The sequence below is a fragment of the Chaetomium tenue genome (assembly GCF_020726465.1).
Source record: "Chaetomium tenue strain MPI-SDFR-AT-0079 chromosome Unknown F5144scaffold_3, whole genome shotgun sequence".
In the NCBI taxonomy this organism is placed as follows: domain Eukaryota; kingdom Fungi; phylum Ascomycota; class Sordariomycetes; order Sordariales; family Chaetomiaceae; genus Chaetomium; species Chaetomium tenue.
The window spans coordinates 277,501-293,564 of NW_027117331.1; the positions used below are offsets into that span (position 1 = coordinate 277,501).

Here is a 16,064-nt window from a genome sequence, read left to right on the forward strand (position 1 = left end):
ATCCATGTGGGTGGGTGAGAGGAACGAAGCGAAGGGCGGCCGGAACCTCAGTTACAAAACGGAATGACACGAAGTGACAAAGCGACATGGCACGCACAGACAACAATATCTGTGGATGGAGCAGATCCCGGGTCCGATGGGAAACATGCGGGAGGTCTATAAGCCTTTGAGAATCTTCTCAATCAGGCCCCCAGCAAATGGGTCGGTTGGGGCCACATGGTTCCCAGTTGGCCAATACCGTGACGCCGGAGGATGCTGTGCAACGTGCGTGGGCCAATAACACAACTGTGATATACCTTCTAGACCTCCTTGCGTCCAGGGCTCACGACTATTGGATGCCTTGGAGGCTGTTGGCACAGCTTGACGGATCTGCCCAACGGAGGCAGAGCGACACGCTGGGCCCACGCCTTCGGGGTCAGAGCTTTGCCGCTGGCTGGCCTCACACCCTTTGTAGGCCCCAAGCCTCGGCGTTTCGTATTTTCAGTAAACTGCGGTTCCTTTTAAACCGCAAAGATACGGCCGCATTTTCTGCTGCAGAGGACAAACCGGTGGGCCCTTTCGCCTTCAGCGAAGTAACTTAGACGGTTGGCCCCTCTCCTGCATGCGTGAACAACTCCGACGACCGCTTCCATGGACGACGAAGAGTACTATGGGGGGCAATTTCAGGGTGAGTGAACGTCTGGTAATTTCGGGATACCATTTAAAATTCTTCGTGATGGGTCTGACGAGAAAAGGATGTGCGACCCCTGGTCTAACGTCGGAGCTTGGCCCGTTCCTCGATCCCGGAGTGGTTATCCACGGTAAGATTGGCCTGCAGGTTGCCCCATCTGCTGTCTCGGGATATTGTGGACTGACGTGGAGGTGAAGGTTACAGCATCCAAAACCAACCGACGGTCGATCCGCGAGACACCATCGTCGCCGGGGGTTCCAGGCGAGCCGTAGGCCTCACTAGCGAAACGGACCAGCACGAGGACCCCACGCCGAGTTACGCGCCGGGGTACCTCTATGGGAACACGGCAACATATTTCGTGGGACACGAGGGCATTGTTGGGGCAGAACATGTCTCCCAGGCCATGGCAGACGTGACCTCGCCCAATATCTGGCCCGTGCAAGAGATGGGGTACCCTGGTATCCCGTTTGTTTCAGCAGAATACGGCCCTCGTACGGTGGAGGACGAGACCCAGACGGCCTCAGCGCATATTGGAAACCAAGTTGCGCCGCATTAGTCGGACAACTCGTTACCGCAGCATTTCGAGGGTCCACCCGGGCCTCTCGAGGTGTTGCAGTCCGGTTTCTCTTTGTGCTCTTTGCCCGCTGAACAGTCGTCCATTGAAATTCCAATTTCCTATCCATCGGCCGGAAACGATTTCCTATCAGCAATGGTTACAGACCAGTCATCAAGCTCGAGTCCTTCGCCGCCATCCTCTCCGCTGAGTAGCCATATCGAGCCCGGGGGAGACATCGTTTGTACGGAAGGTAAATGTGCGCAGAATCCCCAGCGATTTCGCAGACCTGGGGATTACAAGTAAGTTGCTCCACCCACTGCTCAGCTTTATGAGGCCCTGCAAGGCTGACATCAACAGCATGCACACGAAGATACATACACTCCCCTACAAATGTACTTCTGCTGGCTGTCCCTGGGGTCAGCGGGGCAAGGGCTTCTATCAACGCCGTGAGTTGGTGAGACATGAGAAGACTCACCTGGCCAGCCTGTCATTCTCTTGCCCGGTCGAGAGCTGTTCTAGCCGCGCCACAAGGGAAGATAACATGATCCGGCATCTAAAGAACACGCACGGTATCAAGGTCAAGAAGGCGGACATCCCCAGACTGTGCGGAAGATAACTCCTTTGGGACGGCGGGGTACCCAGGTGAACACTCAGTGGATGGCAGACGGACGGAGTCATTGGTTCTGTAATTGCGACAAGTGAAAAAACAGCGTTTCCTTTTAAGTGTGCCTGTTTCCAAGCCACCCCTAACCCTCGTCCTTGATCTGAAGCCCGACTGGAGTTTCTGGGCCGCGCCGACATGTGACCGAATGTCGTAAAATTGCCACGCGAAGGCCTGGCCAAATTAAGCGGAGATCATTGATGGTGGCGCGGCCTCGAGTGGCCTGGTGGCGGCCGGAGTCAGCCACAAAACTTTGGGGTTTTGTGGAACGCACGTGAGGGGGAATCTGGGAATTTGGGGGAATCAGCTGTTGTGTCTTGGCTCGTCAAGAGACGCACAGGCCACCCATGAGGGGTCAACAACCATTGACCTGGGAGTGAGCACGCGCGTGGATATTTTTACCCCGCCATTGATCTCTGGCTATCTGCGATATCCGATATCTATCCGAATCGACAAGCGAAAGGAACCAGCGAAGGTGCGAAATTACCTCTCGCCTCGACGGCGGCGTTCAGGTCAATCCGACGGCCTGGCACGCATGGCTAGGAATGGGACGGACCCCATTTTCCACGCGCCAATTTGCCCCTCTTGACCCGCCGCAACTCCACCGATCGAGACGAGACAAAAAAAAAAAAAAAGGCAGTGACGCATTCGAGCACGAGACCATGAGATTGGAGTCGAGACCCGACGGGAGACACGAATTCGTGGAGACGCTTGGCCGACTTGGTGACGCTCACGGCCGTGCGAGTCCCGCGAAAACACCGGCCGAACCTCGGGGCCGCGGCAAGTCACCACAACTCGACCGACAGTGTCCAAGGCGTCCTAGGCACGCTGCGCACGCCAGGCACACTGCCTAGGCACCATTTCAACTCTTTCATCTGGAGACGAAGCTTCGCATTCCTCCGACACACACACACAAACCGCCAGATTCGTTGTTTTCGACATGGCCGAACAACAATCCCCCCAACAATCGACATCCGGTCGCGAGAATGGCAACGGCAACGATTCGAACCCCGTCCATTCTCCGCCGCCCGCGCCTGTTGCATCAGCCGATCCCGGGCTGCAAGGCCACGCGCGTTCCGACCACACGCTCTCGCCGGCGACCGTAGATCATGGCGACGAAACATTCGAGGTCTCCCCCGAAGCCGCCCTCAAGCTCCTCAGTGCAGGAATCGAGGCGCTGGTCAGCATGACGGGAGACATCCCCCCGACACCGCCTCCGATGAGCCCGACAATACCACACATGAGGGGAATGGATGAGGAGAAGGTCAATATTGTACGCTCGAACTCGGAGAAGAACCTAGCGCGGCTGGCCCAACGGACCAGCGCGGCGACCTCGCCCATGCCAGGGAGCTCTCCCCTTCAACATGTTCAGTCTGCCTCCGACACGGCAGAACCACTAACTACTACTTCACAGCCACAGGAAATTGACGGCGTGCGCCTACGCACAACGAAACCCGAACCAGCCGCCGCACCGACCGCAGCACGGTTCGCCTCCCCACAGACGCCCCCGCCGTCTAATCCCCCGCCAACGCAATCCCCACAACCGCTCGTACCATACATTATCGTGGGGGAAAACTCGCAACCAGTAAACGTCCAACACAGCGCCATCGCCCGGAAGTTTTACTGCCGCGTGCCGCCCCCGGTCTCCGTTACCGAGTACCTCCGGCGCGTGCACGACTACTGCCCCTTATCAGCCGGCGTCTACCTCGCCACCTCGCTCTACATCCACCGCCTGGCCGTGCTGGAGCGCGCCATCGTCGTGACGAAGCGCAACGCCCACCGGCTGGTGCTGGCCGGGCTGCGAGTGGCCATGAAGGCGCTCGAGGATCTGTACTACCCGCACCGCATCATTGCGCGCGTCGGGGGGATCAGCGAGAAGGAGCTGGCGCGGCTGGAGATCAGTTTCTGTTTCCTGACCAGCTTCGACCTGGCCGTGGACGCGTCCATGCTGGAGCAGCACTGGGAGTTGCTGCGGCGGGGCCCCGAGTGTTGGAGCGTCTTGGAGGAGGAGCTGCGGCAGCAGGACCGCGGGTTTGTGTCGTTTGTGAAGGCCCCCGCGGAGAATGGGGCGGAGGCGCAGGCGTGAAGAGCGTGTTGTTTTGAAAGTGATACGAATTTGTTTCAGTTGCATGCATCGGGGATTACAATGACGACCTTGCCTGTCGGTACCCGATGGTAACCATGTGGCTGGGGCTGTACGCATCGAGTCTATAATTCCGAGGTCACAGTGCGCGGGGGCATGGACCTGGACGTGTACCAAGAGGTGCAGTACATTCTTTTTATATTTCCTATTTTTCCTATTTTTCCTATGTTTCATATGTCCTATTTTTCACAATTTCCCTTACCTCTATAGGTGGGATAATATGTATTTAAACAAGACCTCTGGGACTCGGAGGTAGATAATCATATTAGTTAACATTTGAACGGCGCTGCTTCAATTCACGTAACTGTACATCTGACCCTCTCCTCTCCCTAGAGGACTACGCATGTTAATTCGCGGACGCTATGATTGCAAGACTGCTCGTATAGTTACGAAGGTTTGCGCCCGAGCCATCTCTTAGCTCAGACAGGCTAACCATGACATGGCCAACCATCCGTGGCCCATATTAGTACATGGGAATGTGCCCGGAGGCTACGCTCCGCTTCAACAAGGTTCCGCCCTTAACCACGTGCAGAAACCGGCCAGTTACGCATCGAGACTGCGACCAGCAACAGATTTACTATCCCAACCGATCGCTATTCGCCCTATGATACACAGAATCGGATTAAACGTCATCGGCAGATTCGATCCTAGGCATCTTTACTCCGGCACACCTCACAAACAACCGATGCCTGGGCCTTGTTATCTCATGTATTTGCGTATCCGAATCCACCGCATCGCCAAACAACCATTGCCCCCTAAACCACATGGCGCCCCCCAACAAACGCAATAACGTCACGGCCTCGAATCATGACTACCCTACGATAGCGGGCGTGCCCGCCACAGTGTCGTCATATAATGTAGGGTGCAACTGGCCTGTCTGTATGCTTATATAGACCCCCATCCCGTCTCCGAAGCGAGGGAGCGTAACAAACACCCCAACCGCCAAAAAGCCCAACTACTACCTTAGAAGAACACCATCATGACCGAAGCAGCCCCCTATCAATCTGACGAGAAGCTCGGCGCCAACCTCCCGCGCGAAGCACCCCCGGGCCAGGTCAATGACCCGTCCTACAAGACCAGCGGAACAGCGGCCGTCCCCGTCGTGGACGACGACGCGCCCGTGGATGATCCCATGAAGCCCGGTCGGGCGGATACAGATCAGCAGCTTGGTACGTTATGGATTCAACATTTCCCTGCGATGGTTCGCCCGATACACACGTCACGTCCTTGTCAAACGGGGGTGGATATATACTGAAACGTTTTGTGCTGGTTACAGAGCAGGATGAACGCGAGGCGATTGATAAGAGCAATATCTTGGGGGAGAGGACACGCAAGGCCAAGCCTTCGGGTACGTACGCGGAGCCGTCAGATGAGCAGATGATGGGCATGAAGTGAGGGTGGTTGGGACGCGGCCGTTTATGTACATGGTCATCTTTGACGTTAACGGTGTGCATAATTGTTTGCGAGGACCAATAACAGATCATATATTGATTAAGCTGCCTTTCTTCGCCTGTATACATGGCGGAGGACCAGGAACAGTAATGATGGCGTTGTTCAGGCACCCATTCCGTTTTTACAATTCCAAAATGGTAAGTGAAACGGAAATAACTAAAGGATTTAATGATTGCACATTTAGCTGCTGGAGACGATCCTCTCGATCTCCTCAGGGTCCTTGATTGCAGTGGTCAGGTTGTCGGCACCATTCTTAGTAATAACGAGGTTATCCTCAATGCTGCACCGAGTTAGCTACGGCACAATCGTCCTTGGTGGTTGACTTACCGAACACCACCAACATCCCAGTACTTCTCCAGCACCTCGGTGTCGATATACTTGGCATGCTTGGGGTCCTTCAGGTACGGCTCAATGATGAAGCTGCAGAAGTAAATCCCCGGCTCAACCGTCACGACACTGCCCGCCGGAACCTTCCCCCTGACGCGCAGATACCGGAAAAGGGTGTCCTTGTCGGCGTAGTTGGGGTTACCCCCGGTGTCGTGGGTGTCCATCCCGAGATTGTGTCCCAGGCCGTGGGGGAAGAAGGCCACACTCGTCCGGTTTGCCAGGATTTCCTCCTTGTCACCCTTTAGAATGCCGAGTCCCAGCAAGCCGTCGATGGCAACCTTGTGGGCCAGAAGGTGCACGTCATCCCACAGAACATCCTCTTTCAATGCCGCGATACTCTCCAGCTGCATCTTGAGCACAATATCGTAGATGGCCCTGCTCTCCTTGGTGAACTTGCCGTTGATGGGGAAAGTCCGAGTGACATCTGAGGCGTAGCAATCCCACTCCGGGCCGCCGTCAAGCAGCAGATTCAGTTTACCCTCCAGTGGCGCATTGTTGTGCACATAGTGCAGTGTGGCGCCGGCCCTGCCAGCGGCAAAGATACCGTGGTACGACTGGTTGGGCGCGCCGGCAGCGATGGACTGAGCAATGAACTCGGCCTCGAGCTCGCGCTCGTTCTTGGCGTGTCTGACCTTCCTCATGACGGCGTGGTGGGCATCGGCGCTGATAGCGTTGGCTTTAGCCATCATGGCGAGCTCGAACTCATCCTTGACCACCCGGCTGACCTCGATGGCCTCCTTGAGTATGGCAAAGTTCTTGTTGTCGAAGCCGAGGAAGGTGACGTGGTCCGAGACCTGGCCGGGAATGGCAAAAACGGTCGACTGGCTCTTCTGAGCACCAGAATGGGCCAACTCGGCATTAATGTCGGTAGTGTACTTAACCTCGTCAACGTCGAACTTTTGCAAGGCCTCGTCGACAGAGACGGGCAAGCCAGACCAAATGACGCTGTCGGGGTCGATGGGAGGAATGAAGAGGGTGGTCTTGGCCGAGTCGATATCGTGGACCACGAACGAGTCGGCGAGGGGGCAACCGGTCAAGTAGTAGAAGAAGCGGCGCTGGCTGGGCGGTTGTTTTTAGCTGACGAGAAAGGCGCAAGGGCTCATGGGTCGCCATACCGAAACGGCTCGGGCTCGTCATTGTCCTCCAGCAACTTGGTCATTCGGCTCTCGAGGTAGAGCACGCCCGTCGCATCGGGCACTTTGGTGCGGATGTAATCGACGACGCGCTTCGCATGTTGCTTGGCGGGGTATTTCCCCTGCAGAATGGTGTTGTAGTCCATTGTTCGGAAGCTGCTCACGGTCCGTCGTTGTATTGGAGGGAAGGGTCGAGAGGGGCGGAATATCCTGGAAAAAGAAGCGAAGTTTTGCATCATCGGAATGAGGGGCAACGGGCCGATACGGGAAGGTGCCCAAGCTTGCCGTCAGATAGGAAGGAGCTCACGGCGGGGCAGCGGCAGCTCCGGCAAGGACCTGGTCGCACAACTCCGCGCCAAGCCTTCGGGAGACTCCTTGGCGCGGCTTCCGACGGCTGCAGAAGCTGAGGGAGAAGCTCACCACGCGAAGTTCCACATTTCGGGTGGATAAACGGAGACAACCCCGTCTCCACAACATGAGCTTCTACAACAGCAATTTAAGGTCCTCGAAATTCCAAGGGACATGGGTGAACTGGAAACACGATGATTCTTATTTCGGAAACCCATCACCTCAGACTAATATATACAATCTGGAATCATTGATCTTGTCCACATTCTTCATCACTGCAGTATCGATACCGTCAACTCTACTTGAAGCTGACATGAACATGGTCCCTAGGTGCATTTCGTTAGCAAAAGTTTCACAATACGAATACGCATGCGACATTTCGAGACCTACCAGTGGTTCTGGGTGATGTCGCCTCTGTCCTCCATGGCGCGCCAGCTGGTCCACGCCTTGACGCCGTCGACCGAGGGGTTCCAAATGCGTTGACCCCAGATCACATACTTGAGGTTGAGCGTGCCGCGGTTGTTCATCACCCACTCGGCGATCTGACGGCCCGACGAGGTAGGAACCTAGATGATATCAGCATCTGTGCCCGCTTCCCATCAACCACACAAACTTACACCACCACCATCCGAGCACATAAAGTCAATCGCCTTGCCACAGCAGTGGTCCGACGTGCCGGGGCAGGCACAGTCCCTGGTGCAGTAGATCTGCCTGACGCGGCCCTTCCACGCGGCGACGACCTTCTTGGCGCCCTCCACGGCGACCGACTTGCAGGCGCCGACGGCGGGGAAGGCGGGGGCGCTGTATCCGCCGAAGCCCGAGGCGCTCGAGGAGCAGCACTTCATCTGGGAGGGGCCCGGGCACTTGTTGGCGACCGAGGTCCCCGCGCAGTCGCTCGACCAGCGGCAGTTGCCCGCGCTGCCGTTGGCGCAGGACGCCTTGGTGCAGCACTTGATGTTGGAGGCGTCGGAGGGGCAGGCCCCGGAGATGCTCACGCCGCCGGCGGACGCGCAGTTGGTGGTCGAGATGCAGACGCCTACGGGATGTCAGTGATGGTCTTGCATGGGGTGGGCTTGGGGTCGGGTTACCCGCTCTGCCGCCGGAGCCGACGCACGGCTCGTTGACGGCGGCCATGGTGGCCGTGGCCGTGAGGAGGAGGAAAGCCTTGAACTGCATTGTAGCGGGTTGCGGAGACTGGTTGTTTGGTGGTGATGGTGTGGCTCGAGACCGGACTGGTTTGGGCCTGTGGAGGTCTGGCCCCTTTATACACCTAGTTCCCCCATCCTGGACGCCACAATTCCAGTGACCCCCGCCGCTAAATACCACATTTAAACCACTAGACCTTACTGCACATGCCACGGGTACCCTCTTGCAGACGGGATGCTCCCTAGCCTCCTGTCGCCCATCGGTCAACACCTTGGCGGCTTATCATCACCTTCCTTGGCAGGGTCAAGCTAAACACCCTGCTTGAGGGGGTTGTTCTCAGCTCGTCCGGCGCGGTTCGGCTGAACGACTCGATCAACAACCTGATGCATAACCTGCCAAGAGAGGCGCGTCACGATCGCCGGCTCTCCACCCCCATGATGTTGCGTCTGCCAAGATGAGCTATTCCTGGAGGACAGGGGCGGCCGCCGATTGAGTTGCTTGGTTGGGCAAATGATCTCTCTGTGGAGTCTAGCCTCGGCTGTCAAAAAGCGGCACAGCAGGAGACTTGATGACCCGACTCAACCTCCGAAGGGTGCAACCAACCAAAGTTGAGTCTGATTTCCAAGAACTAACCAATGGAGGGAAGTGGTTGATGAAACAAGGAAAGGGTGCTTCGCAACAATATCTAACTGCATAGGGTATCGAGTTAAACAGCCAAGTTTACATATTTTTAGGGTGCTCATGTTATCTTGAGGTAGGTTTCCAGTTCGGCGAATCGTTGGGCTGGACCACTCCGAAGAGTTGCGAACACCACGTGCCAAATTAAACACCGAAGCCGTGCAGAAGCGGCCGAGGATATCATGTATGTTTTTTCTGATTAGGTACCTAGAGACCAAAGCCATCGTCCCCGCCCCCGGCCCCGACAATGTTCTTGCCCGCCTCTCAACCGCGACGGAGGCGTTGGTTGCCGAGTAGGTGTCAGGTCAATGTCTAAAGCTGTCCCTGCTCCTTTGTTTTTTTTTTCTTGTCTCTTCTTTCTCTATTCGAGGCGACCAAGTCATTCCTGCCATGTCTTACACAACCATCATAGCTTAGCCTAGGACAAACAGTTTAAGGATTCTGACATGTATAGGATCCGGCTATTTCCCACGATTATAACTCGGAAGCCGGGCCAAGATTATACACCTTGTTGAACTGAAAGAACCAAGGTTCCCCGGGCATAGAATAATTCTTCACTCCATACTTCACACGAGCTCCATAGCGCCCAGAACATTGCGGGGACCGAATGACTCGGTTGGTAGTTATTCGGGAAATGGTTGAACCGGCTCTAGTAGTCGTGGCACAAAGCCTAGAAGGCATCGCCGATACACTGTTCACGAGAGAGATGGCACCACAAACATTGGAAAGGTAGCCGTCCAGCCACTTGCTCTCCTTCGGAGGACGCTCTTCCCATGTCAGAGTGAGACCGGTGCCCGCAAGCGTCGTATTGGCGGTGCCCTGTATTGTCAGTTGATTTTTGTGGTAATGGCGGTCAGTGAACAAGATCACAAAGCCTACCACCTTGATCCGATTTATCACCATCAAAAATTTCTCCAACAACCAATGTTTGTTGTTGGAACGGTTGAATATTCCCAAACATGTCCCAGATCAATAATGCATTGAATTAACATGAATCGTACCGCCCCGGACAGTGACGCGTGTTCGCGCGGAGCGAATTTTGCGTCTTTCATTAAGAACAGGTTCAGTCCTGTCAGTCAACTACCCAGAGTTCCAACCTCCTTCACTTGTGCCCTCAACCGAGTCGTCTAGTTCAGGTTGATTTCTTACCGCCATCTGTCGTTCTGCACACCCGAGTAAGACCCATTCGCAACTCAGCCTTTCACGGCCTACATTTCTCAGGTTTTAGGTACTCTTTCCTACCAGTCCATGAATTAAGTTGCATTTAGGCAACTTCACTTCGTGCTGCACGACCTACCGACTTGGTTGCAGATTTATTCCAAAGAAGGGATTCGATCCACGCTCAAGATGGCTTCTCTGTTGGGGATGCCGGTCGAGGTCCAGTGGCAGATATTTCATCAACTTCTGCGTAATCACGTCGAAGACGAAAATTCCGAGTTCGAGCCCCATGGTAACACCTGGGAAAGCGTACTAGTGCATCACACTGCCCTCTGGAACCTCTCGCACACCTGCAAGCACCTCAACGCGACCACGGCCCCTCTGCTTTATCAGCGGGTCAACGTTTCGATCTGCTATCCTGCCACGTTCATCCTAGTTCTCCGGCATTTTTCCCGATTTCCCAGGCATGCAGCGTTTGTCAGGGACCTCACCATCGACAGCGACCGTGCCTGTCCTCCTTTTTCCAAATCGCAGAGGAGCTTTCTTGTCCAAGAGGCACATCGCTTGGGTCTCGATCTATCGTTCAAAAGCAACGGCCGATGGCGTCGATTCGGATCGCTCTTGATTGACGTGGCCTTGTGCCATTTTTCCGCCATTCAGAAACTCAAAGTCATCCTGCCTTTAACCACACGAAGCAACGAAGAATGGTATCCAGTGTCCCCCAACGAAACCAACCCGTTCCTCTCAGTCGAGTTTGAGTATGCGAGTCGATTACCCCCCTCGTTTGTTTTGCGCTCTCTACAACGCCTTGAGGTGTACCCCTGGGGATTCAAGACCGATATTACCGGCGGAGGCAAATTGCACAAGGGATCTCCGATCGCCCTCTTGCGCCACACCCCAGCCCTCACCCACCTGGTGATTGGGCCCTGCAATCAAGGACAATCGGAGTATGGAGGAATCATTCAGAACCCATTACCGCAGCTGAAATACATCCATCTCGCCGATGCTGTGGACGAGGACCTCGCGGCGATCCAAAGCGTTTGCCCTCGACTAGAGCGATTCCGCCTGGGGCTGGAGGACTACGCCCTTTCCCAAAAACTAGGCATCGTCATCACAATGAGATCACTGGAATTTTCGTCGAATTCCAGATGGTGGAAGACCTCCGCCACATGCACCCTCCTGAAGGCCCTCTTGCCGATGAAGGAGACCATCCACGACTTTGACCTCGACAGTGGTACGTTCCATGCCAGGAACATCAAAGAACTAGACCAGCTGTCACAGTTCAAAGCTCTGCGGTCGCTACGACTTATGTTTGGGTATTGGCCCACTGGGGATAATGCCGCGCTGGTCAACAAGTTTCCGCCCCATCTCGAGTCCCTCTGTCTCGGAGCAAGCGACATCCCCGTAAACGACCTCGCGATCTTGCTCCTCGCGTGTATTAGAGACGGCCGGCTTCCAAACTTGAGACGATTCGAGTACACCTTTCTAGTGGCCGAAGCAACTCGCCGGTTACCCGGTGGAGGCGAGGGTATCTCACAAGAGGCTGCGGCGGCTCTAAAGGAATGTGGTGTTCGCTGCGCCTTCAGGTCGTATCCACAGCCCAGGTATGACTTCCGGAGTTGGAGGCCATGGTAGTGGGGCATATGAAAACGCCCTTTTGACAGGTGTCTCAACGGGAACCGGTTTCCGTTTTGAGTCCGACATGTCCAGCTTGATGTCACAGATTCACAGTCATAGCACCAGGCGCAACGTAGGAGGAAGAGGATGTGGGAGAGAGGAGAAGCCGGGGGATGTGACCTGATTTGGGGTCGCATGCAGTGCCGGGACCCATTTGTAGTACCTAGTTTACATGCACGATAATTGATGTTGGGTTTTATTTGCTTGTCACAGCCAATGATAGAGTCAGTGCCACGAATTAAGCATTTGCTAAGCAGAGCCTTTCGTTTAGCCGACCGACTCGCCCATGACTCGAAGTGCTACAGAGTGCTCGGATAAAGTAGCACAACGCCGGCAGACAGATTTAGGCAGTTGGAAACGCCAATCATTACCACGTCCTGTTTGAAGCGCAATGCTACAGAGTTGGCTTGACATACAGCACTATATGCAGTTGATTTATTCTATCTAGGCCACGTTGCCTCATCCACCCGTGGCAACGTCATAACCACGCGAGCTCTCCTCTCGCTGTAAAGCACCCCGAAGGTTTGGCCGTCCACACAAAATCACGACCTAGGTTCTTCTTCTTCGTTGCTGTCTTCGGTAGGCTACCATCAGACGACCCAGGCCAGGGACCATCCAGTTGGCATCTCCACCATATGGCGTGGAGCTCACTCTCGTTGACTCGAGTGCTCGTGCTCGGGCTGCTCACACCTTGTGGTCTTGCGGGCTCTGACACCAAAGCGGACTCTGCGCAGGGAGGCTCGGCAGATGGCCTGGCCTACGAGCAAATTGAAAAGGTCAACATCTACACCGGCAATGGCACTGCCCCCCAATCGCCCCCCGTCGAAGGCTGGTGGGACTCCAAGATCTGCTCCGGCGCCTTCTGCGTCTACACCAACCAACGCATCGCAAACGGGCGCGGCCTGGTCGCCGTAACCAAGTTCGAAGAGTTCCAAAAACTTGAGCGCATCGAAGACCACCTCAACCGCGGCGAGAACAAACACCTCGAAGACCCCGTCCCCTTCACCACCACCGAAATCCCGCACAAAGGCCCCGGCCTAACCGCCACCAAATCCATCCGCCGCGGCAAGCCCCTCCTCGTCGCCTCCCCCGTCCTCATCGTGCACAAATCCCTCTTCGACCAAGTCCCCAAAAAATCCGAACGCACCCGCCTCCTCGAAGCCGCCATCTCCTACCTCCCCTCACACACGCTCACACTCTTCAACACCCAACGCACCCCCCACCACCCCTCCATCGAAGCCATCCTGCACGCCAACCCCTTCGAGCTCGACCTCGGCTACGCCACGCACAAGCAGACCGCCGACGACCACTCGCGGCACTTTGCCAACTACCCGGAGGCTGCCGCCTTCCAGCACGACTGCCGGCCCAACGTGGCCACGCACCTGGACGCGTCGTTCGCGCTGCGCGCGACGGTGGCGCGCCGCGTGCAGCCCGGCGAGGAGCTCACCCTGAGCTACATTGATCCGTTCTTGGCGCGGGAGGAGCGGGCGGCGTGGGTGAAGCGGCATCGCGGTGGGGAGGAGGGGTGTCCGTGCCAGGCGTGCAGTCCGCCGGGTGGGGTGAAGGGGGAGAAGGCGGTGGAGGGGGAGAAGCGGTTGAAGGAGATTGTGGCGTTGAGGGCGGAGTTGCGGAATCATGATAGTTCGAAGGTGGATTTGGGGGTGATTGAGCGGTTTTTGAAGCTGTATGAGGAGGAGCGGCTGCATGTGAGGTTGGCCGAGGCGTATGAGCTGGCGGCGCTCAACTTTAACTATCTTGGGGATGACAAGCGGGCGAAGAAATATGCGGAGCTGGCGGTGCAGGCCGGGATTGTGGAGGGAGGAGTGCAGTCGAATGATGTGGTGGCTATGAGGGTCATGGCGAAGGATGTGAAGGGGCATTACTCGTATCGGTACACGCTTAAGAGAAAGGGGCAATAGGGTTTGGATTAGGTTGGAGGTGAGGTAAGGTAGTTTCTCGGTGTCATAGAAAGTTAGGACGTATAAGGTATAACAAGCACGGTAGTTTCTTCCAACAACTAACGTATATTATAAGCGAATGACCCATATAAGCGAGTGACCCACTTTCTACGCGACGCGATACCTTTGCACCCAACATCAATTTCCTCAACCATCTGAGATGCCACCTACTTTAAGAGAAGACCGGATAGTCTTGGCCCTCGAAGCTCTTCAGAACGACAAGAATCTGACCGAACGAGCCGCAGCTAAGATATATGGCGTCGACCGTAGAACCCTAGGTCGTCGTCGCGCCGGCAAGCCTGCACGACGCGATATGCCAGTCAACTCGCGTAAGCTCACAGATGTCGAAGAGCGTACGATAGTTCAGTATATACTTGAACTGGATGCGCGCGCATTTCCCCCTAGACTGCGTGGTGTGGAAGATATGGCCAACCACCTGCTCCGCGAACGCGATGCGCCCCCTGTCGGCAAGCTCTGGGCCCACAACTTCGTCAAACGCCAGCCACAGCTCCGTACACGTCGTACACGTAGATACGATTACCAGAGGGCCAAGTGCGAAGATCCAAAGGTTATTGGCGATTGGTTTACGCTTGTGCGGAATGTGAAGGCCAAGTACGGTATCCTAGACGACGATGTCTATAACTTCGACGAGACTGGGTTTATGATGGGTATGATCTTCCCAGGTATGGTAGTTACGACCTCAGATGGCCGTGGCAAGGCAAAGCTAGCCCAGCCTGGTAATCGCGAATGGGCGACTGTGATCCAGGGGGTTAACGCCCTTGGCTGGGCCATCCCTCCATTCATCATCCTGGCCGCGCAATACCAGCTCGCCAACTGGTACCGCGAGTGCAATCTACCACTCGACTGGCGCATTGCGACTACCGACAATGGCTGGACTACCAATGCAGTTGGCCTTGAGTGGATCAAGCACTTCGACTACCATACGGCGCCCCGGACAAAGGGTATATACCGGTTGTTGATTCTCGACGGCCACGAAAGCCACCACTCCACCGAGTTCGAGCTCTACTGCCGGGACAACAAGATCATCACACTCTGCATGCCTGCACACTCCTCCCACAAGTGCCAGCCACTTGATGTTGGCTGCTTCGGGCCACTGAAACAGGCATACGGTCGCCTGATCGAGGAGCTGATGCGCGCACACTTCAACCATATCACCAAGCTCGAGTTCCTTTGTGCCTTTCGCGAAGCCTTCTTTGCTTCCATGACAGAGAGGAATATCCAGGGCGGCTTTGCAGGAGCTGGCATCGTACCATTCGATCCAGAGAGGGTGCTTTCTAAGCTGGATGTCAAGCTTCATACACCAACACCCCCAAACTCCCGGCCTGGTACTGCACAACCTTGGGTCTCTAAGACCCCGTATAATGCCCAGGAAACCCACTCGCAGTCAGACTTCATCAAGACCCGGATTGCCAGCCATCAAAATAGCTCCCCAGCTTCGGTGTTAGTTGCAGTTGACCAGCTTGCCAAAGGTGCAACGGCTGTAATGCACCAAGTGGCTCTTCTTCAATCGGAGGTCTCTTCGCTCCGTAAGGCCAACGAAGCACTAAGCAAGCGCCGGAAAGCCAAAAGAACACGTATACAGCTTGGAGGGGCACTTACTGTACAAGATGCACAGGATCTACTGGACCAGAGGGATGTGGGTAAGGGGGCACTGCAGGAAACACAGCCGGATAGTAGTGGTACAGGGGGGGCTCGTACGAAGGTTCGGCGCTGTGGTACATGTGGCAAGCCTGGCCATAATGCGCGCACTTGCCAGGAGGCTGTAGAAGTCGCTGATACAGCTATTTCCGATGTAATTGTAGTTAGTTCCTAGGGCTGTTGTATTGTAATTGTAGATAGTTGTTGCAAGGTAGTGGAGACTGGGTCACTCGCTTATATGGGTCATTCGCTTATAATATACGTTAGTTGTTGCAAGGTAGTGGAGACTGGGTCACTCGCTTATATGGGTCATTCGCTTATAATATACGTTATTGATTTCGCTTATTCCAAGATACTGTACAGTCCTTAACAAGAGGGGAGATGCTAATAGGTATGTTTCTCTTTGGACGTATATAACCTCCTATCGAGCTCTCAGGC

The 16,064-nt window shown here is 55.4% G+C and overlaps 7 protein-coding genes across 7 annotated transcripts; 5 read left to right on the forward strand and 2 right to left on the reverse strand.

The window, feature by feature from the left end:
• Positions 1–223: 223 nt before the first annotated feature.
• F5144DRAFT_529009 (uncharacterized protein) lies at positions 224–2,087 on the forward strand. The gene is made up of 5 exons (XM_066786895.1): positions 224–667; positions 735–800; positions 868–1,211; positions 1,323–1,525; positions 1,584–2,087. The coding sequence occupies exons 1-5, from the start codon at positions 631–633 to the stop codon at positions 1,840–1,842; spliced, it is 909 nt and encodes a 302-aa protein (XP_066644122.1). The 5' UTR covers positions 224–630; the 3' UTR covers positions 1,843–2,087.
• Positions 2,088–2,652: 565 nt separating this feature from the next.
• On the forward strand, positions 2,653–4,234 carry F5144DRAFT_159068 (cyclin-domain-containing protein). Its single transcript, XM_066782512.1, has one exon. The coding sequence runs from the start codon at positions 2,828–2,830 to the stop codon at positions 3,971–3,973; it is 1,146 nt and encodes a 381-aa protein (XP_066644123.1). The 5' UTR covers positions 2,653–2,827; the 3' UTR covers positions 3,974–4,234.
• A 681-nt stretch (positions 4,235–4,915) lies between these two features.
• Positions 4,916–5,615, forward strand: F5144DRAFT_159081 (uncharacterized protein). The gene is made up of 2 exons (XM_066782513.1): positions 4,916–5,199; positions 5,307–5,615. The coding sequence occupies exons 1-2, from the start codon at positions 5,010–5,012 to the stop codon at positions 5,423–5,425; spliced, it is 309 nt and encodes a 102-aa protein (XP_066644124.1). The 5' UTR covers positions 4,916–5,009; the 3' UTR covers positions 5,426–5,615.
• F5144DRAFT_565583 (peptidase M24, structural domain-containing protein) lies at positions 5,491–7,336 on the reverse strand. The gene is made up of 3 exons (XM_066788500.1): positions 6,985–7,336; positions 5,810–6,928; positions 5,491–5,762 (listed from the first exon to the last, which is right to left on the reverse strand). Exons 1-3 carry the CDS (start codon positions 7,239–7,241, stop codon positions 5,663–5,665), a joined length of 1,476 nt encoding a protein of 491 aa, XP_066644125.1. The 5' UTR covers positions 7,242–7,336; the 3' UTR covers positions 5,491–5,662.
• A 113-nt stretch (positions 7,337–7,449) lies between these two features.
• F5144DRAFT_159141 (uncharacterized protein) lies at positions 7,450–8,818 on the reverse strand. The gene is made up of 4 exons (XM_066782514.1): positions 8,439–8,818; positions 7,968–8,386; positions 7,741–7,916; positions 7,450–7,676 (listed from the first exon to the last, which is right to left on the reverse strand). The coding sequence occupies exons 1-4, from the start codon at positions 8,524–8,526 to the stop codon at positions 7,649–7,651; spliced, it is 711 nt and encodes a 236-aa protein (XP_066644126.1). The 5' UTR covers positions 8,527–8,818; the 3' UTR covers positions 7,450–7,648.
• A 1,703-nt stretch (positions 8,819–10,521) lies between these two features.
• Positions 10,522–11,555, forward strand: F5144DRAFT_619361 (uncharacterized protein; the record flags this gene model as incomplete). Its single annotated transcript, XM_066791964.1, has 2 exons — positions 10,522–11,145; positions 11,481–11,555. The coding sequence occupies 2 exons, from the start codon at positions 10,522–10,524 to the stop codon at positions 11,553–11,555; spliced, it is 699 nt and encodes a 232-aa protein (XP_066644127.1).
• A 779-nt stretch (positions 11,556–12,334) lies between these two features.
• Positions 12,335–14,013, forward strand: F5144DRAFT_565593 (uncharacterized protein). Its single transcript, XM_066788501.1, has one exon. It carries the CDS (start codon positions 12,645–12,647, stop codon positions 13,926–13,928), a length of 1,284 nt encoding a protein of 427 aa, XP_066644128.1. The 5' UTR covers positions 12,335–12,644; the 3' UTR covers positions 13,929–14,013.
• The last annotated feature ends 2,051 nt before the right edge of the window (positions 14,014–16,064 follow it).

What these genes read in the sequence shown, in the direction of transcription:
- F5144DRAFT_565583 (XM_066788500.1), bottom strand. Translation starts at nt 7,241, where the DNA reads ATGATGCAAAACTTCGCTTCTTTTTCCAGGATATTCCGCCCCTCTCGA. An exon ending in GACGAGCCCGAGCCGTTTCG is followed by an intron (nt 6,929 to 6,984) that starts GTATGGCGACCC and finishes ACAACCGCCCAG; the next exon opens with CCAGCGCCGCTTCTTCTACT. An exon ending in TGGGATGTTGGTGGTGTTCG is followed by an intron (nt 5,763 to 5,809) that starts GTAAGTCAACCA and finishes AACTCGGTGCAG; the next exon opens with CATTGAGGATAACCTCGTTA.
- F5144DRAFT_529009 (XM_066786895.1), top strand. Translation starts at nt 631, where the DNA reads ATGGACGACGAAGAGTACTATGGGGGGCAATTTCAGG. An exon ending in CTATGGGGGGCAATTTCAGG is followed by an intron (nt 668 to 734) that starts GTGAGTGAACGT and finishes TGACGAGAAAAG; the next exon opens with GATGTGCGACCCCTGGTCTA. An exon ending in CGCAGACCTGGGGATTACAA is followed by an intron (nt 1,526 to 1,583) that starts GTAAGTTGCTCC and finishes TGACATCAACAG; the next exon opens with CATGCACACGAAGATACATA.
- F5144DRAFT_159068 (XM_066782512.1), top strand. Translation starts at nt 2,828, where the DNA reads ATGGCCGAACAACAATCCCCCCAACAATCGACATCCGGTCGCGAGAAT.
- F5144DRAFT_159081 (XM_066782513.1), top strand. Translation starts at nt 5,010, where the DNA reads ATGACCGAAGCAGCCCCCTATCAATCTGACGAGAAGCTCGGCGCCAAC. An exon ending in GGATACAGATCAGCAGCTTG is followed by an intron (nt 5,200 to 5,306) that starts GTACGTTATGGA and finishes TGCTGGTTACAG; the next exon opens with AGCAGGATGAACGCGAGGCG.
- F5144DRAFT_159141 (XM_066782514.1), bottom strand. Translation starts at nt 8,526, where the DNA reads ATGCAGTTCAAGGCTTTCCTCCTCCTCACGGCCACGGCCACCATGGCC. An exon ending in TGTGCTCGGATGGTGGTGGT is followed by an intron (nt 7,917 to 7,967) that starts GTAAGTTTGTGT and finishes GATATCATCTAG; the next exon opens with GTTCCTACCTCGTCGGGCCG. An exon ending in GACATCACCCAGAACCACTG is followed by an intron (nt 7,677 to 7,740) that starts GTAGGTCTCGAA and finishes AAATGCACCTAG; the next exon opens with GGACCATGTTCATGTCAGCT.
- F5144DRAFT_565593 (XM_066788501.1), top strand. Translation starts at nt 12,645, where the DNA reads ATGGCGTGGAGCTCACTCTCGTTGACTCGAGTGCTCGTGCTCGGGCTG.